Source organism: Mustela putorius, unplaced genomic scaffold (genome assembly GCF_011764305.1).
Source record: "Mustela putorius furo isolate JIRA1106 unplaced genomic scaffold, ASM1176430v1.1 tig00003983_pilon_pilon_pilon, whole genome shotgun sequence".
NCBI classification, from domain to species: domain Eukaryota; kingdom Metazoa; phylum Chordata; class Mammalia; order Carnivora; family Mustelidae; genus Mustela; species Mustela putorius.
The window spans coordinates 5745420-5772954 of record NW_025422123.1 but is presented as its reverse complement, the minus strand read 5'-3'; the positions used below and the strand labels follow the sequence as shown (position 1 = coordinate 5772954).

Genomic DNA, 27535 nt, shown 5'->3' with positions numbered 1-27535 from the left:
ATACAAGGTCATGGGCTTTTTGCCTTCTGGAAACATGCAGGTAGCTTCACCTATCCATTGTCCCTGTAGCCATTAATGCTCGCAGCTCAACCCAAGCCAACCCCCACATATGAGCTAAGGAGGGAAAAACCCAAATGACACTATGGAAGGAGAAGGGAATTCGGAGAATACCAGCTTGGAAAGGTTCATGTCTCTCAGTCCTCTCATGACAGTGCTTAGCTCACTGTCTTCTGGTCTGGCTCTTTTTTGAGCTCCAAGTGTCCTCAATACAGATAGAATATTTCTCAACCCAAAGTCGTAATGGACCTAAGATGGGGGGAGAAAAGGTTGTTTCATTGAACTAAATGTAGACTCACACCATTTACACACAGGTAGATTTTTTTTTTTAAATGTTTGTCACCGTACAGTACATCATTAGTGTTTGATGTAGTGTTCCATGATTCATTGTTTGCATATAACACCCAATGTTCCATGTAATATGTGCCCTCCTAAATATCCATCCCCCCAACCCCCTCCTCTCTGAAACCCTCAGTTTATTTCCCAGAGTCCATATTCTGGTATGTACACAGTGCTGTTCTGAGGGACTGAGCTACAAAGTTCTATTAGCTCCAGTCTCTCACCTTTCTTGATTGCAAAATGACCATTCCATTGTGAAGTTCATACTTTATTATTTTTTTAAGATTTTATTTATTTGAGAGAGAGAGAAAGAGCAAGCGCAAGGAGGGGGAAGGGGCAGAGGGAGAAGAAGTAGGCTCCCTGCTGAGTAGGGAGCCTGATGTGGGGCTGGATCCCAGGACCCTGGGATCATGACCTGAGCCGAAGACAGACAATGGAGCCACCCAGGTGCCCCATGGGAAGTTCACAGTTTAAATATAATTTGAGAATAATACAGTCTGATATGGTTCATACAGCAAACAGATTTAAATGAGTAACCAACAGGTTAAACACTCTGTAATTCCATTTCTGTAATATTCTTGGAATAATAAAATTATAGACATGAAGGAAAGATCAGGGTTGCCAGGGGTTAGGGATCTGGAAGAAAGGTAGGTGTAGCTATGAAGGGGTAGTGTGAGGAAACCTTGCAGTGACAGAACAGTCCTGTATGTTGATTGTGGTAGAGGTTACATGAATCTGCACATGTGACATAACTACACAGTACTGCACACACACACACACACACACACAAAGTACATGTACAGCTGGCAAGCTCTTAACAAACTGTGTGAATTGTACTAATGTGGGTTCTCTGGTTTTGTTGTTATTGTATATTGTACAATGTACATTGTACATTTTGTTATTTGTCATTGTAGTTACAAAATGTTAACACTGGGACCCTGGGTGGCTTAATCAGTTAAGTGGCTGCTTTCCGCTCAGGTCAAGATCCCAGGGCCCCAGGATCAAGTCCCGTGTGGGGCTCCCCACTCAGTGGGGAAGTTGGCTTTTCCCTCTGCCCTTCTCTTCCTGTTAATTTTTTTTCTCTCTCTCTCTCATTCAAATAAATAAGTGAAATATTTAAATTAAAAGTCAACATTGCAGGAAGCATGGTATACAGGACCTCCTGTATATTTCTTTGCAACTTTCTTGAGACTTCATAGTAATTTCAAACTAAAAAAGATTTGAAAACTACACACATGGATAAATTAATTATAAATATATTTTTAAAAGAGTTTTTTTTTTAACTCACTGATTAACATTTATCAAGATAAAATTGCAAAGTAAAAAAATCAAGTTCTGCAGCTGGGTAAAAAAAGGATTCACAAAGTTACCTGTTTGGTAAGTTGCTCTTCACAGAGTTTATAAAGAACATAAAACTTTTGAGCCAAGATAACATTTTCAAGAAAACCACAGCTTGCAAGTTTAACTCGCATAATGATCTGAAAATTAAGATTGTGAGATTTTTTTCAACATTAGTGAAAAATAAGTAAAGAACATAAATTATACTATGTTTTTAAAACCTGGTGCTTACCTGTCTGTCTGGAACCATCATAGCAACAGTTCTAAACTGAATTTTTAAGTTTTCTGGTAGTTCCTGGCGCCCAGCATATCCAGGGTTCTAAAAATTAAAATTGTTTTGAAATATTGATATAATTTTCACTTCATGAATACAAATACATTCAAAATCCTAGTTCATATTCTAAGGTTGTATTGAAAAACATTAGATTCACAATACACCCCTCCTTTCTCAAAAATATGTATTGAACCATCCATATTTTTTAATGTCATATCACTCCCTGCTACATATTTCCATTTTCATTATACTAACAAAGTGATACACACACACACCACTTTATGTAGCAAAATTAAGCATCCATGTATCTGTTGGTTAAGAAAATAGAAAAGAAAGATGCATAAATACCAGGATCATTATGGTCTAAAATAGGTCATTGAAAGAGAGAGAAAACTCAAGATTTTATACTGATCATTACATAGGTAATTCTTTGTTTTATCTCTTCCATTATTCTCTGCAGTCAGAATGATAAACTTCTCTGGCTGACCGTTTAAAAAAAAAAAAAAACACAGGGGTGAGGGGAAATAAAGACAGGAATGATGGGAAAAATAGTAGAAAGGACAAAAGTAGAAGTGGAAAGAAAGCTAAGGACTCACAAGTATCAATAGGTTGAGGATAGGCAAGATCCAAAAGCTCCAAGGGAGAGGTTTGGGGTTCAAAGATTAGTAAGGCAAAAAGGGGTCAGTTATTTTTGGAAACCTTCAGTCCCTGAGCATTTCTTGGGCACTGTCCACTGTCCAGACATCTTGCTCAGTGCTGAGAATACAGCAGTGGCTGGTTGCCTCCCATTGCTCTTTCTTTTCTGTTTTCTCAGTCACAGGACCCCAGCTGCAAACTGGTGTATCACCACCCAGAATAAAAACTACAATTCCCAGCCTGCATTGCAGCTGGTATGATTAAATCTGATACCATGAGGAACGCCTGGGTGGCTTAGTTGGTTAAGCGGCTGCCTTCGGCTCAGGTCATGATCCCAGCATCCTGGGTTCGAGTCCCACATCAGGCTCCTTGCTCAGGAGGGAGCCTGCTTCTCCCTCTGCCTCTGGCTGTCACTCTGTCTGCCTGTGCTCCCTTGCTCTCTCTCCCTCTCTCTCTGACAAATAAATAAATAAAATCTTAAAAAAAAAATTTGACACCATGAGATGCAAAGGGGCACACAGTGTCTTTGGTGCTTGTTTGAAGGGAGGTGATTCAATTAACTGGCTGCAGCAAGATAGATGCTTCTCTAGCACCTTGGGTCATAAAGTAAACTGAAGATGGAAATCATGATGGTGTAGAACATGGGAGGATCTTAAGAGAATAAATCATCATGCGTTAAGACACTATTTTTCATGTTTTGGTTATTTATAACCCAATGCAATATCTAATTGATATTTCCAATATTATTCTTAATCCATGGAGACTGTTACTCTTCTTTTAAATTATTCTACACCATAGTATCACACAATAAATTCATTCATCCCATTACCTGAGTTATAAATAATCACTTCTGGATTATCATTATTTACTCTCAACTGTTTTGCTTAGGTTTGGTTACAATAAATCTTATCAGAAAACTTCCTGATTTTGCTTTCTATAATTTATCTTTGTCCACTGAGCCACTTAAAATTTAGATTACATGTTATCTTACAATGTAGAGATTTAACTATATAAAGAACATATAAAAACATGTGACATGAGGGAGAGATGAATCTTTGAGGTTTTGAGCAGCTGAGATTTGGGGGCTGTTACTGTAGCTAGCCAGTTCGATACGATACAGAACACATTTAGCCCTGCACCTTACACATTACAAGTACTCACTAAACAATTGCTATTATTTTCATTAACCTATTACTATTTTATCTTCTCTCTGGGCTATTTTTAGTGCTCAAAAAATCATATGAAGAGAGAGAATCACTCATGACCTCCAAATAGTCCATCATTTACTAACTAATACGTGCTTTCTTTCATTTAAGTCTTTAGCAATTAAACCAATCCCATTGTATTTAAAGATCATGTTCTCACCATCGTTAGGAAGATTCCAAATTCTGGATTCAGATCAACACAATCACCATCAGAAAAAATGAACTGTTTTTTTCTCTCTTTTCTTGCTGTCAAAACAATATAAATCTGTTGGGCTGCCACCGATAACACAGGTAATTCAATTCTGTTAAACTCATCAAAACAGCCCCAAGAACCGGATTGCGCAAGACCTGGCAGAAAAAACAGTTGATTTGAAAAGTTTTACTTTGTAATATACCTGCTACCAAGAAGAAGAAGCACTTCTCTAAAATGCTCTCAAACAACTATAGATTGAAATACAACTTATATAAAGTGTCAAGTCTGGCTGTTTGTAAAGACGTATCTAATTCCAGCGACATAGAGAGGTTTAAGTAATTGTACATCATCCTGGAAACAAGGAAATTTGTGCACTGCCAAAATCAAAAGGATAGACAGATCATTATGCCCAGGGATGCCGGGTGATGATAAATGTTGATTCAGCTTGGAAGCCCCACTTCCAGTGCGGGAGCTGAAAGAGCCCTGTTTGGGGAAACTGACAAAATGAAACTGACAAAAATGTCTGTGTCAGACCACTCTATCTCTTTCCTGTTGCAATGAGAGACACATGGGGATGCTGGGTGAGACAGAAAATGGTCAAAGGGATATTTATTCCTTACAAACTGGATACAAAAAAGAAGTATTATGAAGAACCTTGCTCCTGTCTTATCTCTAAGGATGAAAACCCTCATTATCTTCAGCTGCATAAAATGGTCTTCTTCCTTTTATGATTGTCCCCCCTGTAGTGATTTTTGAATTGAATTCAAAAATCAGTTTTTCTTTTCTTTCTTTTGGAAATTTCCATTATATGGATGTTGGAACTTTTGTATTTATCTCCATGACCCTCAGGCTTTTCTGGAAAACTTCCCATTTCTCTCTGCAGTGTATTTATTCTCTTGGCTAGATCATTTAACTCAAAAGAGGTTTTTAAATCATTAATTTATTTATTATTCTAATTGTTTTTTTCCTAGCAGCCTGTTTTTCTTCGATCACTTGTATGTTATGAATTCTTGAATCCCTCTGAAGCTACTGATTTTTTTTTTTAAATTTTATTTATTCATTTGACAGAGAGAGATCACAAGTAGGCAGAGAGGCAGGCAGAGAGAGAGGAAAGCAGGCTCTCCGCTCAGCAGAGAGCCCGAAGCGGAACTCGATTCCAGGACCCTGGGATAATGACCTGAGCCGAAGGCAGCGGCTCAACCCACTGAGCCACCCAGGCGCCCCTGAAGCTACTGATTTTACTTACTGTTTTCTCCTGTTTCCTCTATTAATCCGTTTAGTTGTCAGTAGGTCTCTTAGCTGTTTGGAGTGCCTCCTGAATTTCTTCAAAGAAGCTTTGTAATCTGACCTGGTGTTCTGCTTGCCTCTTGAACACAAGCCCCCAACCAAGGTTTATCTTTTTCTTTTTAAAAATTTTTTTAATTTTTTTAAATTAAATTTATTTATTTTCAGCATAACAGTATTCATTATTTTTTCACCACACCCAGTGCTCCATGCAATCCGTGCCCTCTATGATACCCACCACCTGGTACCCCAACCTCCCACCCACCTGCCACTTCAAACCCCTCAGATTGTTTTTCAGAGTCCATAGTCTCTGATTCACCTCCCCTTCCAATTTACCCCAACTCCCTTCTCCTCTCTAACTCCCCATGTCCTCCATGCTATTTGCTATGCTCCACAAATAAGTGAAACCATATGATAATTGACTCTCTCTGCTTGACTGATTTCACTCAGCATCATCTCTTCCAGTCCCATCCATGTTGCTACAAAAGTTGGGTATTCATCCTTTCTGATGGAGGCATAATACTTCATAGTGTATATGGACCACATCTTCCTTATCCATTCGTCCATTGAAGGGCATCTTGGTTCTTTCCACAGTTTGGCGACCGTGGCCATTGCTGCTATAAACATTGGGGTACAGATGGCCCTTCTTTTCACTACATCTGTATTTTGGGGGTAAATACCCAGGAGTGCAATGGCAGGGACATAGGGAAGTTCTATTTTTAATTTCTTGAGGAATCTCCACACTGTTTTCCAAAGAGGCTGCACCAACCTGCATCCCACCAACAGTGTAACAGGGTTCCCCTTTCTCCACATCCCCTCCAACACATGTTGTTTCCTGTCTTGTTAATTTGGGCCATTCTAACTGGTGTAAGGTGGTATCTCAATGTGGTTTTAATTTGAATCTCCCTGAGGGCTAGTGATGATGAACATTTTCTCATGTGTCTGAGAGCCATTTGTATGTCTTCATTGGAGAAATCTCTGTTTATATCTTCTGCCCATTTTTTTTATATGATTGCTTGTTTTGTGTGTGTTGAGTTTGAGGAGTTCATTATAGATCCTGGATATCAACCTTTTGTCTGTACTGTCATTTGCAAATATCTTCTCCCATTCCGTGGGCTGCCTCTTTGTTTTTTTGACTGTTTCCTTTGCTGTGCAGAAGCTTTTGATTTAAATTTTTTAAAAAAATTTTATGTTATGTTGGTCACCATACAGTACATCATTAGTTATGATGTTTTAGAGGGGAGGGGGTGGGGGGATGCAATCCGTGCCCTCCTTAATACCCATCACTGTGCTCACCCATCCCCCCACCCCCCTCCCCTCTAAAACCTTCAATTTGTTTCCCAGAGTCCATGGTCTGTCATGATTCATCTCCCCCTCCAGTTCCCCCCCTTCATTTTCCCCTTCCTTCTCCTAATGTCCTCCATGCTATTCCTTATGTTCCACAACTAAGTGAAATCATATGATAATTGACTCTCTCTGCTTGATGTATTTCACTCAGCATAATCTCCTCCAGTCCCATTCATGTTGATGCCAAAATTGGGTATTCATCTTTTCTCATGGCTGAGTACTATTCCATCATCTGTATGGACCCCGTCTTTATCTTTGACAGGATTCCCACTTCTGAGAGCTGACTTACAACTTTTATACAGAGGAATACTACTGGACATAGCCACGTCCTTTTCTTTTGTTCTGTCATCTGTTGTCATTTTGGCACTCTGGGATTTACCATGTGCTCTAGTCTGCTGCTCTCCCCCATCCCCAGCCTTTAAGCTAGGAGTCATTTACAGAAGAACCATTCTTTCTGGTTAAGGAAGTGATTCTCAGGTTCATAAATGGCTGAACAGGCAATTATAAAAAATAATTTAGTGAATACCCATGCACCTACCTATCAAACCTTAATAATTTGCTTCAAATTTCATTCTAAAGAATAAAATATTAGAACTACAGCTCAAATCCATGTATGTTTCTCTTGGATGCACACTCCCTCCTTCTCCAGAGGTAACCTGTATCCCAGTTCAATGGCTGGATCCCAAATTCATGCTTTAAAAGACTGCTCTTATGCATGTATTCATGGACACTGTATATTTTGCTTATTCAAGATTTGTATATGTGTATCTATCTACATGTGGCTACCTATAAGACACTGCATATCTCCTCCTGAAATCTGATTTATTTGTTCCATATTATTTTTCTGAAATTTATCTAAACTGATACACATAGATATAATTCACTATCTTAAATATTATACCGTACAGTATTCTATTGCATAAATATGCCAGTTTAAAATTTCAGTCTCCTTTCAATGGGTATTTGGGTTGCTGCTAATAATTTGTTGTAACAATGTATCAATCTGACTCATGTCTTCTTACAACATGTGTGAGGAATGGAAATGCTGGGTCAAAGAGAGTATGTGCATCTTCACATTTACCACCTGCTGCCAGCCTGTTCTCAGAAGCAGCTCTACAAGTTTACACACAGCTAAGAAGTATCAATGGTTGTAATTTCTATATATCCTTACCACTAGTGTTTTGGCCAGACTTTTCCATTTCTGCCAATCTGGAAGGAGTGAGGTTGATATCTCATTTTTGCTTTATTTTGGTTTTTTTATCAGAAGAAAATCTTTTTTAATGCTGGCTATTAATTTTTTGTCAGCTATACATGTTAAAATATTTTCTCCCAGTCTATAGCTTGTGTTTTGTTCTCTTTCTTAAGTGGAAAAATGTCACACAAAGACTGTGCATCAGGGGTGCCGGGGTGGCTCAGTGGTTAAAGCCTCTGCCTTCAGCTCGGGTCATAATCCCAGGGTCCTGGGATCGAGCCCCACATTGGGCTCTCTGCTCAGCAGGGAGCCTGCTTCCCCTCCTTCTCTCTCTGTGTGCCTCTCTGCCTGCTTGTGATCTCTGTCTGCCAAATAAATAAATAAAAATCTTTAAAAAAAAAAAGACTTGCACCACATACATGTAAATATAGATATATATGTATGACTATGTATTTGTATATATGTATTTCAGATGTTATGTACATATATTAAAGTGAGAGCTGGATGTGAAATCTCATAGTATCTATTACAGGAATATTCTCAAATTGTATTTAAGGGAAGGGCTGCACTCTGAAAAACAGTGTGGAGGTTCCTCAGAAAGTTGAAAACAGAGCTACCCTATGTATGACCCAGCAATTGTACTACTGGGTATTTACCCTAAAGATAAAAATGTAGTGATCCGAAGGGGCACTGTGCCCCAATGTTTATAGCAGCAATGTCTACAATAGCCAAATTATGGAAAGAGCCTAGATGTCCATCAACAAATGAATGGATAAAAAAGATGTGATATATATATATATATATAATGGAATATTATGTAGCCATCAAAAACCCTGAAATTTTGACATTTGCAATGACATGGATGGAACTAGAGGGTATTATGCTAAGCAAAATAAGTCAATCAAAGAAAGACAATCATCATATGATCTCACTGATATGAGGAATTTGAGAAACAAGACAGAGAATCATAGGGGAAGGGAGGGAAAAAATGAAACAAGACGAAACCATAGAGGGAGACAAACCATAAGAGACTCTTAATCTCAGGAAACAAACTGAGGGTTGCTGGAAAGGAGGGGGGCGGAAAAGATGGGGTGGCTGGTGATGGACATTGGGGAGGGTATGTGCTATGGTGAGCATTGTGTATTGTGTAGGATTGATAAATCACAGACCTGTACCCCTGACACAAATAATACATTATATGTTAATTTAAAAGAAAGAAAGAAAGGGCTGCATGGGTGATTCATGATTTTTATGGAAGGAAGCCCCAATGTACTTCTCCCCTACTATATCCCCTTTCTTCCCTCCCAGAGGGAGGCACTGGTAGTCTGAACTGTGTGACCGTCATACTCTTGCTTTTCTTTGACTTTTTACTATTTCTGTATACATATCTGAATGATATGTATTTTCAGCTTTATCCAATTTTTTAATTTTTAAATTTTTTTAATTTATTTTTTATTTATTTTCAGCATAACAGTATTCATTATTTTTTTTACCACACCCAGTGCTCCATGCAATCCGTGCCCTCTATAATACCCACCACTTGGTACCCCAACCTCCCACTCCCCCCGCTACTTCAAACCCCTCAGATTGTTTTTCAGAGTCCATAGTCTCTCATGGTTCACCTCCCCTTCCAATTTACCCCAAATCCCTTCTCCTCTCTAACTCCCCATGTCCTCCATACTATTTGTTATGCTCCACAAATAAGTGAAACCATATGATAATTGACTCTCTCTGCTTGGCTTATTTCAGTCAGCATATTCTCTTCCAGTCCCATCCATGTTGCTACAAAAGCTGGGTATTCATCCTTTCTGATGGAGGCATAATACTCCATAGTGTATATGGACCCCATCTTCCTTATCCATTCGTCCATTGAAGGGCATCTTGGTTCTTTCCACAGTTTGGCCTAAAGATTTTGTTTATTCATTTGACAGACAGAGGTTACAAGTAGGCAGAGAGGCAGGCAGAGAGGAAGGGAAGCAGGCTCCCAGCTGAGCAGAGAGCCCAACTTGGGGCTCGATCCCAGGACCCTGAGATCAGGACCTGAGCCAAAGGCAGAGGTTTTAACCCACTGAGCCACCCAGGCACCCCCAATTTTTGAATTTTAAATAAATTTAATCATACTACATGTATTTTTGTGAGACTAGCTTCCTTCACTCTGAATTATATCTGTGTCAACACACCGCCCTGTAGTTATTCCTTTTTACTGCTCCATAACACCATTATACACAAATCCATATATATACATTATATTTTTCCTTCCTGAATACACAATATATAAATTATATTCTCCCAATTGATGTGTGTATACATCCACCCCATTGAAGAGGACACTAGAGGTGTTTCCCATTGTTTGTTGTCTTAAGCAATGCTGCAGAGAACATCTACACACAGACCTCAGTGCACGAGTGTCATTTATCTGACTATAGACCAGGAGGTGGGACAGATGAGAATACACATGGTGCTGTTTTTTCCCAAACAACTTTTACACTTCTACTGGGAGCTGATGATTGTTTCTGTTATGCTATCCCTTACCAATGGTCAAAATGTCACACTTAAATTTATGCAATCTGGTGTGTACAAAATGGAATCACTTTAAGATTTATAATTCTTCCACTGCTGGTGACATGGATTCTCTTCATTCATGAAAAGTCTATTCAAGACTTTTTCTCTGTTTGCTTTCATTCATTCATGGGCATTAGTCATGTATTTGGGATCTTAATGCTTTGCAGGTAATATAGGTTGCTAATGCCTTTCCAAATTTCTGGCATGGCTTTTCTCCCTTTGGTATCCACCAATGAAGAGAAGTTTTTGATTGAGGATAAGCAATTTATCAGTCTTATCTTTATGGCTTGTGATTTTTGTATTAAAGATATTTTTATTTATTACCTTCTAAAAACTGTATGGTTGTTGCCCACCACATTCAGGTATTTCATCCCCAAAACTGATTTTTATATATGGTGTAGGCATCCAATTTTTATGTGTGTAGGGATCCGATTTCCGTTGTTAAATATTAATCATCTTTTATCCCAGAATGATTTACAGTAAAGTCTATCTCTTCATCACTGATTTACAATACCACCTTTGCCATATGTCAAATCTCCTTGGCCCATTTTTTGCATTCTCCATTATATTTCACTGGTCTATTTATCAATCCCCACACCAATACCACCATCTCTAAATTCTGTCCTAAATGATATCTTTCATTTCAATGGGATTTAATGCAGGAAGGGAAGCCACATGTGTCATGGGTTTACTATCTTGATCTTATCCCCTCCACCACCATTTCAGGCAATAATAAATTGATTTTATTTTCACAGGCCAATACACATTCAACTCATGGACTAGAATGCCAGCAATAGCATTGAACCATATGAAATTGATGACATCCAGCCATTTTGACACAGAAAAATAGCAATATCATATGCACCAACCTATACTATTTTGGTGGAAAAATATCCCTTTAGGTTAATATCAGAAAATAATGTTAAAGAGCAATAAAAATACATTCACTAACAATGTATTCAACAGTGTTTGACACTTGCCTTTAAAAATCCGTCCCAGCCCTCGGAAATCCATTTGATCTGAGCAGTTAAACACGACCACATATTTCCCCAAACATCTTCCCATGTCTTTTGTAGTTTCTGTTTTGCCAGTGCCTGCAGGTCCTGCTGGAGCACCTCCCATGTTCATTCCCAAAGCCTGCGCTAAGGTGATATAGCATCTGCAAACAGGAAAAAGAGAAATCACCGGGAGTGTGGGAGAGCTTATTACTGCCCTAGAGCATAAGCCAAAGTCCAATGTGACTGGAATGGGCCTATCTAGTTGAGAATTGGAGCTGCTCACATAAAAGAGGCTGAAGCACTTGATATTCACTAGAAGTAGTACAGTGATTGCAAACATTTCTTGGGACAAGCTTTCTAAACTCCTCAACCCTGACTTAAAACTTTCAGGCCTTCCCTGCACTATGGTCAGGATAAATCGCAAGTCAGAGAACCAAAGAAGCCATCGTATGCTGGCAGATGATGAACAACTGGCTCTCCAGGAAATCAACCAATCAATTAATCAATCTTATTTTCATGTTTGCCAATTGCAGTGGTATAAATATTTCCACCAGGGCCACGAAAGGCTATCGATGTGATATCACAAAACTGGGAAGAGATGCATATTGTTGACTCTCAAAGGCTGGTACAAGGGCACCTGGGTAGCTCAGTTGGTTAAGCGACTGCCTTTGGCTCTGGCCAGGATCCTGGAGTCCTGGGATCGAGCCCTACCTTGGGCTTCTTGCTCACTGGGGAGTCTGATTCTCCCTCTGACCCTCCCCCATCTTGTGCTCTCTCTCTCTCCCAAATCAATAAATAAAATCTTTAAATTAAAAAAAAAAAAAGCTGTATGAGTCAACTCCAGGACGCCACTGCAAATAAATCATTTTACTATGAAATGCTTCACTCATTGAGGTAAGTAAAAAAATAATATAATGAATCTTCTTGTATCCATGATCCAGCTTAAGTTATGTTTGTTTCAGAGCCAAGTAAAACTTAGTGAAGCTTCCTAGATTTGAAGCTTTATATGTAAACCTCAGGGGAAGAGGAAACACATGGACAAGTTTATGCTACAATAGCACTGGGCATACAGAAGGAGGTTGGATGAATCAAGAAACTAAAGACATAATCTGCACCATAATTTTACCTGCAGACAATTCTATTTAAAGTAAGAGCAGAATTAATCATTCTGTGACCCAATTTAAGTCAATTCTACACACACTTACTGAGCATCTTCTATGTATAACATATTGAACTGGTTGCCGTGGGATTATGTAGAGATGAGAAAGGACCAGTTCTGTCTGATGTCACATGCTGGAAAGAACTGTGAGGAGATCAGTCGTTGACTGATTATTCATACCTGGCCAAGAAACTTCACTTTAGGTATCCATTTCTACATTTGGAAAACCAGGAGACTAAATTAGATAATCTCCAAGGTCCCTTCCTTCTTTGTAAATCTAACGAGTTCCTTTTTCGTTGCCAGAGATATTTTTCCATCTTGCCATCTAAAATTCATTACTGTATTACTCACAGTCAATGTTTAAGCTCACTTTCATTCTTTTATCTTTTCCTGCTTTACAAAAAATGTAATGCACATGTACATTTAAATAATAACCTTGGTTCTCTCGTTGTTAGACTGACTTTGATGAGCTAGCATAGACCTAACACAACAGCAATACGCTTTTGTTAATATTTCAAATGCAATTTGAAAGCAATGTTAAGAACATCATTTAATTAGAAAATGGAGTAACAAAAACAGAGTGTCTCACCTATCTGTTAAGGGAGTGATGACAAGACGATCAGTGCATCCCAGAAATTCATTCTGGTAAATAAAATCCACATCTGTAATAGACACCACAGTTTGATCCAAATCTTCCTTAAAATAAAATCTACTCTGTTTCAGCCATTCAAAGTCAGTAACTGATCTGATATGCATTTTTACCTTAAAAACATGAAATGCAAAGAGATTACATACTGAATTGCAATAGCATAAAACAAGCATATGTGCAGTTTTTATCCTCGTTTGTAAACTAATTCTCATTTATCTAACATATATTTATTAAGTCCCTTCTTGGGCCTGACACTGTGCTGGGTGAACACAGACAGGCTTTGTTCCTGCCTTCTGGAGCTTACAAAAGAAGACAAAAGACAAACAGATAAGCAAGTAATTGCAAAAAAGTATGAAAAGAAATTCAGGGTTCATGGAAATATGTAGCAAGAGGACCTAATGTAGTCTAGGGGTCCTGAAAGGGATATTCAAACTAAACCCAGAAAAAAATGGTAGGAACTACCCAGGGAAACAAAACTGAAAGAAAAAAATAAGTAAATCTTTAAAAGGGGTAAAATGTCCCAGGCAAAGACTCAGAAGATCTGGCTGCATGTTCGGGAAAGTGAAAGAAGTTCAGTACAGCTGAGGCATCTGGGATTCTAGAGAAAGAGAGAACTGGGGCTTCACAAGACATGGAAGCAGAGCTGAACAGTGTTCTCGTGGCAAAAGGAAGCCTCCAAAGGGATCAGCAGGGAAATGTACGGTCGATTATGCACACACGCCTTCCTACACCAGCAATGTGGCCAAACCCACCAATCTGCCAGGTCATCAATGTACACCTATGAGCAAGAGGTCCTGGGTTCCTACAGCCATGTATACAAGAGAGAGAAACCAGGGAAGCACATTTAGGAACAATGTCCCACCAAAACCACATTCTCAAGTACTTTGTGATTTTCCATGGGCAACCTTGGAGAAAATTTGGTCCTGCCCACTTAGGTGCATCAACAGGGGCAAGTGGCAAAGGATCCCCCTTCACTGGTCTTAAATTCAATCTCACTTCCAGGTCGTTCAGCTGACCTCCGGGAACCCTGCCATGGTCCAGTCTCCACCTAATCAAGTCTCCATGCGAGGAAGAGTCCCGCTTTTTGTCATCATCGTTTGTTTACGGTCTTGCTTCCCCCTGCACTTAGGAATTCTGGCTTCTCTGCTAAATCACAGTTTGTATTCATCACCTTAAAGAACAACTTTCAGGTGACACGATCCAGTGTCTCCCCCGGGGACTCCTTCCCTCACACAGGACCTGCAGCCGCGGAGATGCTGTCAACTAGCTCCTCTCAACAATCCATTAAGATGGTGAGGAGGAGACGGAAGTTGAAGAAAAAATAATAGCTAATACTGATTGAGTTCTCTCCGTGCATCAGGCTGTTCTAAGCATTGCACATGGAAAAATAAAATGCAAATATGCCAGCCATGAGATCTCATCTTAGTTGGGAGGCAGAGAGACCATGAGTTCAATAGTAATTAAGACAAAAAGAATACAGTTATGTGGTTTTCATTGTGTATAGGGTTTTCTTTTTAAAAAATCCATTCTGGATGTGAAGTAAGGTTTTATTCAGCACTTCAATTTAAAAGAAATTTCTTCCATGGTATTTCAGCTTTAAGAGTCAGCAAGAGGGGGTGCATGGGTGGCTCAGTCAGTTGAGCATTTGCCTTGGGCTCAGGTCACAATCTCAGGGTCCTACAACTGAGCCCCACATCAGGCTCCTTGCTCAGCTGGGAGTTGCTTCTCCTTCTCCCTCTGCCTGCTGCTCTGCCTGCTTGTATTCTCTCTCTCTCTCTCTCTGTCAAATAAATCAATAAAATATTTTTTTTTTAAAAAGTAAATAAGAAAGGTTAGCCTCATGTTCTTCACAGATACAGTAAGGGATTTCACGGGAGTTTCTTGAGGTGGACTTCAAAGAAAGCCAACATATTACAGTAACTACAATGTACTGAAAGCAACTCTGTAGATGGCCAAAGAACTATGGTCTGAGTATGCAGCTCAGTATGACTGGTGTGATCAGAAGATCCAGAGATAAATCCTAGAGCAATGTTTCCTCAACGTTAACCTGCATTTATAAATCACTTGGGAATCCTGAAATGCAGATTCTCATTCAGTGGGGGATGGGATGGAGGAGAGGACTGGAGATTCTGCTTTTCTAACCAGCTCCCCGGAAATGTTAATGCAACTGGTTGGCATATAATAACATTTTGAGAAGTGACGCTCTAGATTCCAGGAGAATAAATGGACTGTATGTCCTTTAACCTTCCATAAATATGAACTTATCTGATAGAACTCCTTTTCTTAAAGATTTTATTTATTCATTAGAGAGAGAGAGAGAGAGAGAACAAGCAGGGGCAGAGGGAGAAGCAGCAGATGCCTCACTGAGCAGGGAGCCCAATGTGGGGCTCGATCCCAGGACCCCAGGATCATGACCTGAGCCAAAGGAAGAGGCTTAACCAACTGAGCCACCCAGGTGCCCTGATTAGAACCTTTGATACAAGTTTGAAACCATTTGTCTCTGATTGATTATATTCTCTAAAAAAGAGCCCCACGGTGCATGAATTACATGTCTCTGGTGAAGAAAAGAGATGTCTTTAAGATGAATCAAATCAAATCAAATCAAGCAATGGTAGCTAAAGACAAAGATAGTCAAATGGGTGTTTATCAAAGCCTCCTGGGCTCCTACCCTATAATGATAACCACTGCTTTAGGAGAACTTTGGCTCAAGACTGCTGTTTAGACCCCTATTTCTGAAGGGAGTTCAAATACCACACCTCCTACTCTCACCCTACACAACATTGTCCAAATTTAGTCCATGCTGCCCTGCTGGACGCTATCAACTGGACAAATGTCCATGAGACTTCTCTGAAGCTTGATTCTATTTGATCAAGACTTATTTCTCAATGGAACATATAACTCATGACCAATCTCACCTAGTCTGTATCCTATCCCTGGTGATTTGGTGTAATGGAACAAGTAGTTAGTTCACATCTCATCAGTCGGTTCCATCCTTTCAGAATGACATATGTGAATGTACATATATAGTTGTTTAAACCACCAAATGGAGAGAGTTGTAGACATGGTATATATGGAGACAGTTTTGGAAAAGGACCAAGTAGATGGAAGGTTCATATACATTAGGGCATATATATAATATCTAATTGCTCATTATTAGGAGCACTAAGTTTTTAATCAGTATACTACATTAGTTTAAGAAAAAAAAGATACTTTACCAAGTCATCAAAAATATCTCTCTGATGCACATGAATGGTAATCAGAGTTTCAAATTTCACTCTATCAAACTTGCTTAGGTCATGTGTTGTCTGGCCAATTAGAATATTTAGAATATCCAAAAATTTCTGATTAGTGACGTGCATGATTTTCCTGTCATCTTTTGCATTATTTAAAGCCTCTTCTGAATCATGTGTCCACAACATCTGAATTCCCAGAAGCCCCACCTATGCATCCGGAATAAAAATAATAAGTAAATTTGCCAACTATTTAAAGCACATCTGCATTAAAATTTGGCGGTCACTCATCCAATATGAAGGCGAGCAAGGTTTGACCCACTTTAAACTCAAAAAAGACATGCATTTCTCCACTCCCAAAAGGGGAAAAATAAACATTTGAAGTTCTAAGTGCTGATATCTAATGATTTCAATGCAGAGAGATAAATAGTAATGAAAACAACGGCTATCATTTATGGAGCTGTATGTATTTTATGAAGGATGCTTAACAAATTTGTCTATAGAGGAAGGTATGAGACAACCAGATAGCTCCATATGATGATTTTTCTTCACCAACAAAAGCAAATGGAATTACTAGACTCATTGTTGTGTATTCTTCTGCAGGAAGATTTCCCAGCTTCTAGAAACAGTACATTTTGCAGCTTCTAGAAACAGTACATTTTCTCCTTTCTTAATCTCCCACTCCCTCTATCATCTGTATCTTTTCCTACATCTACTTCTCTATATATATATTTATCTGTAGGAGAGAGAGAGGCAGAAAATGAGAAGGGGAAGAAGCTAGTCCTTTTTCTCCTGATGATGGCATAGGGAAGTTGTGACTGTCACCTTGCCTACAACTTCTACCCTGAGTAAGGAATAAAATTGTTGGGAAAGGCCCACCCTCACCTTGCTGCGCCAGCTGTCCCTTTAAGAACTTCTGTTCATCCACAGAGTTGAGTAACAGATCCGAGATCATTTGGACCTAAGGCAACCTCACATTTGGTGGAGGGTTGAGAACAGAGTGAGTGGCATGGGGATACAGTTGGGCATGGTATTAATGTGGCTAAGGCACGAATATAACCCTTTCCTTATCCCTGCCTTCTCAAGACTGCAAAATGTTTTGTGCTAGAGCAGTGGCCAAACCTGTGGTCTGCAGGTGAAGACAAATGAAGGCACCCGACTGAGGTGAGACCAAACCGATGTGGAGGAAACCTCCCACATCAGGAAGCTCCCAGTAGCAAGCCAATTCTGACTCTGAAAGCAGCAGAAAATGGCACAAGAGAGGAAAAACAAAACAACACCAACAACCACAAAACACACACAAAAAAATGAAAACAAAACAAAACAAAAAACCACAAAGCAAAAAACAAAAATACCCAGCAGTGTAAGCCTCTCTGATTTAGAGACACAGACCCACACTCTCTGAGAAATCACTGCTTAGTGGTAAAGTCTGAAAACTAATCTTTAAAAGCCTGGCTGGCTCAAAGCATGCAACCCTTGATCTCAGGGTTGTGAAGTCCAAAAAACAACAACAACAACAAAACACACACCAAAAAAATGAAAACAAAAAAAACAAAGCAAAAGACAAAAACACCCAGCAGTGTAAGCCTCTCTGATTTAGAGACAGAGACCCACACTCTCTGAGAAATCACTGCTTAGTGGTAAAGTCTGAAAACTAATCTTTCAAAGCGTGGCTGGCTCAAAGCATGCAACCCTTGATCTCAGGGTTGTGAAGTCCAAGCCTCAGGTTGGGTATAGAGATTACTTAAAAATAAAATGACTATCCTCAGACACCAAGAAATGTTTAATTGTGTTTTTTAACTCAGTTTAAGAAGGCAGGACACTTAAGGGTGAAAACTGGAGGACGTCTCATTAAAATGAAAACAAAACAAGAATGCTCATTCTCCTCGATGTTACTCGTTACCTGTAATAAACATGGGGAAAGCGCTAGAAAGGAAAACACTAAAATATTAAGTCATCATTTCCAGATGGTTGAAATAAGTAATGTATATACTGAATGAACATGTGTGTACAGAATAGATATTGGATGAATATATATCCCCATTACTCCTTACAGCAATTTTTCCAAATAACTGAAGTTCGCCCACTAAAATTTTTTAAAATTTCATCTCCTCATTTGTGCTGTATACACACTATAGAAAATCCTGACGGCTGGTCAGCTTTCCTGCTCCATCCTTGCTCAACTTCATGCCTGCTCTGAATTTGCTTTCAGTTCTCCACACAATGCTAACTGCTCTGTCTACAGTAGACTGATCATCTCCTTCAGAATACACAGGCAATCAAGTTTTCTAGGAGAGGGAAGGTATGCTGATTTGGTCTAAGAAGCTATTTTTCTCACCTTATCAAATATTTTATAAAGCTTCATCACAAAGGTAATAAAGCTAAGAAGGATATTAAGGTTTGCCAAGGAGATTACACAATACAAAAATATTAAATACAATATCAGAATATTCTCTCTAATAAAGCTTGATTCTATAGCAGTAAGTTGTGTCATTTGAATAAGTAATTTCCTATCATTTCAGCTGTCTCCGCTGTGTGTGCATTAAGTCATGATTTAGACACTGGGTTGGGAGAAGCAGTTAGACAAGAAGTGTAGTTTGGGTCAAAACTGCCTGTTTCTTCCCTTGATATCTCTTGCCTTCTCTCCCACGCTATCTCTGACCCAGATCACAAAGCATCATTCTTCATTTATTCTGGCTGGAATTTGAAAATTTGAATGAACTGTTGGCTCTTCTTTTCCTGCACTCAGTTTTAATAATACTTGGCGCAACATGATAAGTTCCTGAGAGCCTTAGAATGTGAGGGTTGTTTAAGAAAACACCTGGTCTAATCCCAGGCTCTTCAAGGTCCTGACCTGTTAGGAAGTTAGCTGCATGAAGAGGCCTCCTTTAACAGATTATGCCAACTTTTAACCCCTTGAGGGGAAAATACACAACAGCCAAGATAGAGTTTGTTTTAGGAAAAGATATACTCATTCCTTTTATTTATGTCTATGTTTCTAGCAATATGTGTATTTACACATATCTATACATAGGTATATGGAAAATATACCATCTAATCCATACATGGACAGATATCTTTCATATAATGAGAGGTGTGTTTTATATGTAAGATGAAATTTTCCATTTGTGAGTTTAGTCTTAGTGTTTTCCTTAATGATGGGAGAAGAGTGGCAAATCCTCTTCCTGGGAATGGGACAGGTTGGCCTAGAACCATGTAGGTGGACAAGTAGGGAGATGGTTGCTGAGGGTGGGAAGGCCTCCCTAGCTAGTTCAGGGCTACAAAGGCTGCCACACCATCAAGGCCAACTGCTTCCTGAGTATATTTCCCCCATATTTCCATTATTTAAACATATATTCTCACCTGTGCTGGGAAGTGGTTGAGGAAAGGTAAGAGTTGAAATCCTGAATCACTGATTTGGTAGAATGCAGATCTAATGATATTATGTAGGGACGACATCTGCATTTTTAACAAATCCATAAGCCAAATCTCTACCGGACCTTTGGCCATAATGGGATTGTCCAACTAAAAAGTATATTACAGAGAGATTACAAATTGATAATAATTTCCTATTTTTACAAATGTCACACTTCACTTGATAAATCACAGTACCTCAATGCAAAGCAAATAATTTTACACAGCATATTTAAAACATGAGAAAAATCAACTAATGCTATAGGTGGAAGGAAATAGAAAGCCAGGGTAACCAAGCCAAGGTGACAGGATTAGAACCCAAGTTCACCCTCCTCCCTAACTCTCTGTTGTTCAAAAGAGAACCTAAATTTTGAAATAAATAAAAATTTTCAACCTAAATTTTGAAATAAATCCAAATAACAGAATTTTAACCGTTAAATTACAATAATTTTTTCTCCTTCTCTTGATATGACGGCCAGGATACGATCATAGTCTTTTGCATGAAATGTCACCTCATTTATGTTGTCAGATACTGCAGGGAGATGTGGCTGTAGGAAGCACAAGACAGAGAAAAGGCATCATACATGAGGCTAAACACAAAAGCCACTGAGACATTTTTAAAAGCTTTTACATGTAAGAGATAAAGAATGCATTTCATTGCTTCAACAAATAAACAAAACACTGCTTTCATCCTCGACTGACTCAGAAGACCACTTTTAAGATCAGCCCCACAGCCTGTTTCCTGCAAATGCCCTTGTTCCAATGGAGGCTGGACTAAGACTGTTGCCCTCCTCCACATGGAGACTAAAACCCACGGTCCCTACCTATGTCCCTTCCAGACACATCTCTGTCTTGCTTCTCTCCTGGTTCTCTCTGTCTGACACAGCTTTGACCTCCCTCAACTCTTTTTTCTTCCCCACAGGTCCCCAGAAACCAGCAAGGAAGACATTAGCAGTGGCTTCCCAGATTGCCAAACCAGACAAAGCCCTGGGATGGGGTGTTTTGGTGCCTCCCATACCTAGTTCTGCTTTCTGGAAGTACCACCCTTGGAAATGTCTAAAAACTCTTGAGAAACTCTTGGATTTGAATAAATCCAAACCACAATCCCAATTTGATCTAAGAATATTTAGACTAAAATACTCACAATAATGAATACATTTAGTGAGCACATACTGTGTTCTAAATACTTTCCAGTGCATGATCTCACATAATCCTTATGATAATCCTATGAGGTGGGAACCATTAACATTCCTATTTTACAGATGAGGAAACTGAGGCATGGGAAAATTAAGAATCTGGCTAAGGTCACTCAACTGTTGAGTTGCATAATCATCAGTGACTCCTGTCTTAGATTGATGAGCTCAGAAAACACAGGAAATAGGACATTTTACCCTCAACATAATTTTTAATACTCTCCTGCCTGTGTTATTAAGCTATTAACTTCATGTTTATTATAAATTATGTATGCTGTATAAAAAAGCAATTTAGGTAACAGATATTAAGACTATACCTGTATGGTGTGGGAATCACTGGCTTGTCCAAGAATTTCCAGGAGAACTGGATCAGATACAAAGAAGAATCTTGGAAACAGTAATCTCTTCTTTTCCAAATACCTTTAAATAAAGTCATATTACCAAATGGCATTTTCTGAATTAGTAATTTGGGGGTATTTTTTAGCCAAGACACAATCCCTAACATCTTCAGTAAGATAATAGCAAACACCTACAGTCAATTCCCATTTGCCTCTGAAATGTTTGGTTAGAACCAAAGTCTGTGCTAGGTCATGGATGGCACTTGGGAAAGCAAGTAAAATAAGAAAGGGATTCAGAGTGAACCTGCTCCATCACCTATGGTTCTTCTTTCTCAAGAGCCCTCCTGTCGATGTGGAGAACAAGGGAAAAAAGAAATGTAGATAAAATTAGATTTTCTTATAACTTGCAGCCCATTGACAAATACTTGAGACAGGCAGAGTATAACATTCCTGCAAGAGCTTCCAATATCTTACTGTTAAAAAAACAAAAACAAAAACAAGACAGCATAGTGCTGGCATAAAAGCAGACACATAGATCAGTGGAACAAAGTAGAGAGCCCAGATATGGACCCTCAACTCTATGGTCAAATAATCTTTGACAAAGCAGGAAAAAACATACAGTGGTAAAAAGACAGTCTCTTCAATAGATGGTGTGGTAAAATAGGACAGCTATGTGTAGAAGAATGAAACTCGACCATTCTCTTATACCATACACAAAGATAAATTTGAAATGGATAAAAGACCTCAACATGAGACAGGAATTCATCAGAATCCTAGAGGAGAACATAGGCAGTAACCTCTTTGACATAGTCACAGCAACTTCTTTCAAGATATGTCTTCAAAGGCAATGAAACAAAAGCAAAAATGATTTTTGGGACTTCATCAAGATCAAAAGCTTCTGCACAGAGAAGGAAACAGTCAACAAAACAAAGAGGCAACCCATGAAATGGGAGAAGATATTCGCAAATGACAATACAGACAAAGGGTTGATATCCAGGATCTATAAAGAACTCCTCAAACTCAACACACACAAAACAGATAATCATGTCAAAAAATGGGCAGAAGACATGAACAGTCATTTCCCCAAAGAAGACATACAAATGGCTAACAGACACATGAAAAAATGTTCATCATCACTAGCCATCAGGGAGATCCAAATCAAAACCACATTGGGATACCACCTTACACCAGTTAGAATGGCCCAAATTAACAAGACAGTAAACAATATGTGTTGGAGAAGATGTGGAGAAAGAAAGAGGAACCCTTACACTGTTGGTGGGAATGCAAGTTGGTGCAGCCACTTTGGAAAACAGTGTGGAGATTCCTTAAGAAATTAAAAATAGAGCTTCCCTATGACCCTGCAATTGCACTACTGGATATTTACCCCAAAGATACAGATCTAGTGAAAAGAAGGGCCATCTGTACCCCAATGTTCATAGCAGCAATGGCCACAATCACCAAACTGTGGAAAGAACCAAGATGCCCTTCAGCAGATGAACGGATAAGGAAGATGTGGTCCATATACACTATGGAGTATTATGCCTCCATCAGAAAGGATGAATACCCAACTTTTGTAGTAACATGGATGGGACTGGAAGAGATTATGCTGAATGAAATAAGTCAAGCAGAAAGAGTCAATTATCATATGGTTTCATTTATTTGTGGAGCATAAGGAATAACCCAGAGGACATGGGGAGATGGAGAGGAGAAGGGAGTTGGGGGAAATTGGAGGGAGAGACAAACCATGAGAGACTGTGGACTCTGAAAAACAATCTGAGGGTTTTGGAGGGGCAGGGGGCAGGAGGTTGGGTGAGCCCTGTGGTGGGTAATAAGGAGGTCACGTATTGCATGGAACTCTGGGGGTGGTGCATCAACAATGAATTCTGGAACACTAAAAAGAAATTTAAAAAATAAATAAAAATTAAACAAAAACAAAAACCTTAGCCAGGATTCTATAAATCTTCTTTAGCATATGAAAATCTTTTTGGAAACTTCCTTTGTCTTTACCCATCCTGCAACTCCAAAGTATGTAACAAACTGCTCCTCACAATTCGAGTGCAGCTCTTTCTGTCCATGGGTCCTGTCCCCGTGCTTTAACAAAGCCACCTTTTTGTACCAAAAACGTCTCAAGAATTCTTTCTTTGCCATTCATTCATGAACTCCCACTTCAAATCATATCACTGTGATCTTTCTAGGGATATTGTGAACTTCATGGCTTAAACCCAGGATGAACACATAATTATCTCTCAACCAGGATACTGGAGAAGCACTGGGGGACCCACTAGTCATGAAGTTGGGGCAGAGGCACATAAACTTGGACAAACTAGGATATCCAATAACTCTATTTCAAACAGAAATTGAGAATGAACTGCCTTTTAAGAAAACCATCCATGAATTTGTTTGGCTAATTGCTCGATTAGTGTGCATCTCTACTCCATGCCTGTAATGAGTTGAATGGTAGTCCTCCAGAAGACATGTCTTCGTCCTGTTCCCTGGAAGCAGTGCGTGTGGCCTTATTTGGAAAAAAGGTCATTGTGGATGCATTGGATTTAAGGATCTTGAGAAGAGAGAATCCTGGTTGATCCAGATGAGCCCTAAATCCCATCACAAGAGTCCTCCTAAGAGACACACAGGAAGAAGAGGAGAAGGACATGCAAAGACACAGAGATCTGAGTTATGCAGCCACAGGCCAAGGAGAGGAAAGGAAGATTCCTTGGAGAGGAAGGGAAGATTCTCCATCAGCACCTTCAGAAGATCCTGACATCTTGATTTCAGATCTCTTGCCTCCCAAAATGTGAGCAAATAAATGTCTGTTGTTTTAAGCCACCCAGTTGGTGGAAATTTCTTACAGAAGCCCTATAGAACTACTACAATGCCTTAACTCCCCAACCCCCAAAGCTATGGGTTCTTTTTTGCAGGAAAATTAAATTCATGTTAAATTCCTAGAGCCACTTTAGCCATCCCTATCAAACCAGAAATGCCATCAATATTATTTACTTGTTTGGGAGGAAATACCATCACATATAAAATGAGAGGAAACTTAACAACTTCCACTCTTACCCTGTGAGTGACTTCTGACATACTTCCAACTGTTCGTGCAAATGAGGTAAAAGTTGACCCATGGTTTCATCTCCAACACAGCAACTAATCACATTGGGGTTCTCATGAGCTCGCTGCATTATCTTCATCCAGGACTTGTCAATATTCTGAAACCGCTTTGCTTCCTAAAACAAAACTCATAGTCAGGGGGGAGGACTCAAGATGGCAGAGAAGTAGCAGGCTGAGACTACTTTAGCTAGCAGGAGATCAGCTAGATAGCTTATCTAAAGATTGCAAACACCTGCAAATCCATCGGCAGATTGAAGAGAAGAAGAACAGCAATTCTGGAAACAGAAAAACAACCACTTTCTGAAAGGTAGGACTGGCAGAGAAGTGAATACAAAGCGATGGGAAGACAGACCCCAGGGGAAAGGGCCGGCTCCCGACAAGCAGCAGAACAACGGAGCACAAAATCAGGACTTTTAAAAGTCTGTTCCGCTGAGGGACATCGCTCCAGAGGCTAAACCGGGGCGAAGCCCATACAGGGTCAGCATGGCCTCAGGTCACGCAGGGTCACAGAAGGATCGGGGGTATCTGAGTGTCGCAGAGCTTGCAGGTATTGGAACGGGAAAACCGGCTACAGAGACAGAGCCGACAGTAAGCTCCCAGCTCAGGGGGTTACCTTGAACCAGCCACAGAATCGGTGAACTCGGAGCGTGGCCAGAGGTCAGGTAGAGGGGAGTGACTGGGCGCTATTCTCTGAGGGCACACTGAGGAGTGGGGCCCTGGGCTCTCGGCTCCTCCGGGCCAGAGACCAGGAGGCCGCCATTTGTATTCCCGTCCTCCGGAACTCTACGGAAAGCGCTCAGGGAACAAAAGCTCCTGAAAGCAAACCCAAGCGGATTACTCAGTCTGGCCCCTGGTAAGGGTGGTGCAATACCGCCTGGGGCAAAGACACTTGAGAATCACTACACCAGGCACCTCCCCCAGAAGATCAACAAGAAATCCAGCCAAGACCAAGTTCACCTACCAAGGAGTGCGGTTTCAATACCAAGGAGAGCAGCAGAATTCCAGAGGAGGAGAAAACAAAGCACGGAACTCATGGCTTTCTCCCTGTGATTTTTTAGTCTTGCAGTTAATTTAATTTTTTTTTTCATTTTTTTTCTCTTCTGCTGCTAAAATTTTTTTTAACATTTACCCTTTTCTTTTTTAACATTTTTAAACTAGTTTATCTAATATATATATATTTTCTTTATTCATTTTCTTTTTTTAATTCTTTTCTTTTCTTTTTCTTTTTCTTTCTTTCTTTTTGAACCTCTTTTTATCCCCTTTCTCCCCCCTCACGATTTGGGATCTCTTCTGATTTGGTTAAAGCATATTTTCCTGGGGTTGTTGCCACCCTTTTAGTATTTTACTTGCTCCTTCATATACTCTTAGCTGGACAAAATGACAAGGTGGAAAAATTCACCACAAAAAAAGAACAAGAGGCAGTACTGAAGGCTAGGGACCTAATCAATACAGACATTGGTAATATGTCAGATCTAGAATTCAGAATGACAATTCTCAAGGTTATAGCCGGGCTCGAAAAAGGCATGGAAGATATTAGAGAAGCCCTCTCCAGAGATATAAAAGCCCTTTCTGGAGAAATAAAAGAACTAAAATCTAACCAAGTTGAAATCAAAAAATCTATTAATGAGGTGCAATAAAAAATGGAGGCTCTCACTGCTAGGATAAATGAGGCAGAAGAAAGAATTAGTGATATAGAAACCAAATGACAGAAAATAAAGAAGCCGAGCAAAAGAGGGACAAACAACTACTGGACCATGAAGGGAGAATTTGAGAGATAAGTGACACCATAAGACGAAACAACATTAGAATAATTGGGATTCCAGAAGAAGAAGAAAGAGAGAGGGGAGCAAAAGGTATACTGGAGAGAATTATTGGGGAGAATTTCCCCAATATGGCAAAGGGAACGAGCATCAAAATTCAGGAGGTTCAGAGAATGCCCCTCAAAATCAATAAGAATAGGCCCACACCCCGTCACCTAATAGTAAAATTTACAAGCCTTAGTGACAAAGAGAAAATCCTGAAAGCAGCCCAGGAAAAGAAGTCTGTAACTTACAATGGTAAAAATATTAGATTGGCAGCTGACTTATCCACAGAGACCTGGCAGGCCAGAAAGAGCTGGCATGATATATTCAGAGCACTAAACGAGAAAAACATGCAGCCAAGAATACTATATCCAGCTAGGCTATCATTGAAAATAGAAGGAGAAATTAAAAGCTTTCAGGACAAACAAAAAATGAAAGAATTTGCAAACACCAAACCAAACCAGCTCTACAGGAAATATTGAAAGGGGTCCTCTAAGCGAAGAGAGAGCCTACAAGTGGTAGATCAGAAAGGAACAGAGACAATATACAGTAACAGTCACCTTACAGGCAATACAATGGCACTAAATTCATATCTCTCAATAGTTACCCTGAATGTTAATGGGCTAAATGTCCCAATCAAAAGACACAGGGTATCAGAATGGAAAAGAAACAAAACCCATCCATATGTTGCCTACAAGAAACTCATTTTAAGCCTGAAGAAACCTCCAGATTTAAAGTGAGGGGGTGGAAAAGAATTTACCATGCTAATGGACATCAGAAGAAAGCAGAAGTGGCAATCCTTATATCAGATCAATTAGATTTTAAGCCAAAGACTATAATAAGAGATGAGGGAGGACACTATATCATACTCAAAGGGTCTGTCTGAGAAGAAGATCTAACAATTTTAAGTATCTATGCCCCCAACATGGGAGCAGCCAACTAGATAAACCAATTAATAACAAAATCAAAGAAACACATCAACAATAATAGTAGGGGACTTTAACACTCCCCTCACTGAAATGGACAGATCATCCAAGCAAAAGATCAACAAGGAAATAAAGGCCTTAAATGACACACTGGACCAGATGGACATCACAGATATATTCAGAACATTTCGTCCCAAAGCAACAGAATACACATTCTTCTCTAGTGCACATGGAACATTCTCCAGAATAGATCACATTCTTGGTCCTAAATCAGGACTCAACCGGTATCAA

At 39.5% G+C, this 27535-nt stretch overlaps 1 protein-coding gene across 1 annotated transcript in view; it reads right to left on the bottom strand.

The window, feature by feature from the left end:
• The window catches only part of DNAH8 (dynein axonemal heavy chain 8), a 365321-nt gene that overhangs the window by 179238 nt on the left and 158548 nt on the right, over positions 1–27535 (bottom strand). Inside the window, exons 39-49 of the mRNA XM_045071144.1 lie at positions 24469–24632; positions 21388–21490; positions 20321–20425; positions 19827–19988; positions 16449–16673; positions 13174–13346; positions 11408–11586; positions 4010–4197; positions 1967–2053; positions 1767–1874; positions 172–306 (exon numbers count right to left, since the gene is read on the bottom strand). Of these exons, the coding sequence (XP_044927079.1) occupies positions 172–306; positions 1767–1874; positions 1967–2053; positions 4010–4197; positions 11408–11586; positions 13174–13346; positions 16449–16673; positions 19827–19988; positions 20321–20425; positions 21388–21490; positions 24469–24632 (1629 nt within the window). The remainder of the gene's footprint in view (positions 1–171; positions 307–1766; positions 1875–1966; positions 2054–4009; positions 4198–11407; positions 11587–13173; positions 13347–16448; positions 16674–19826; positions 19989–20320; positions 20426–21387; positions 21491–24468; positions 24633–27535) is intronic.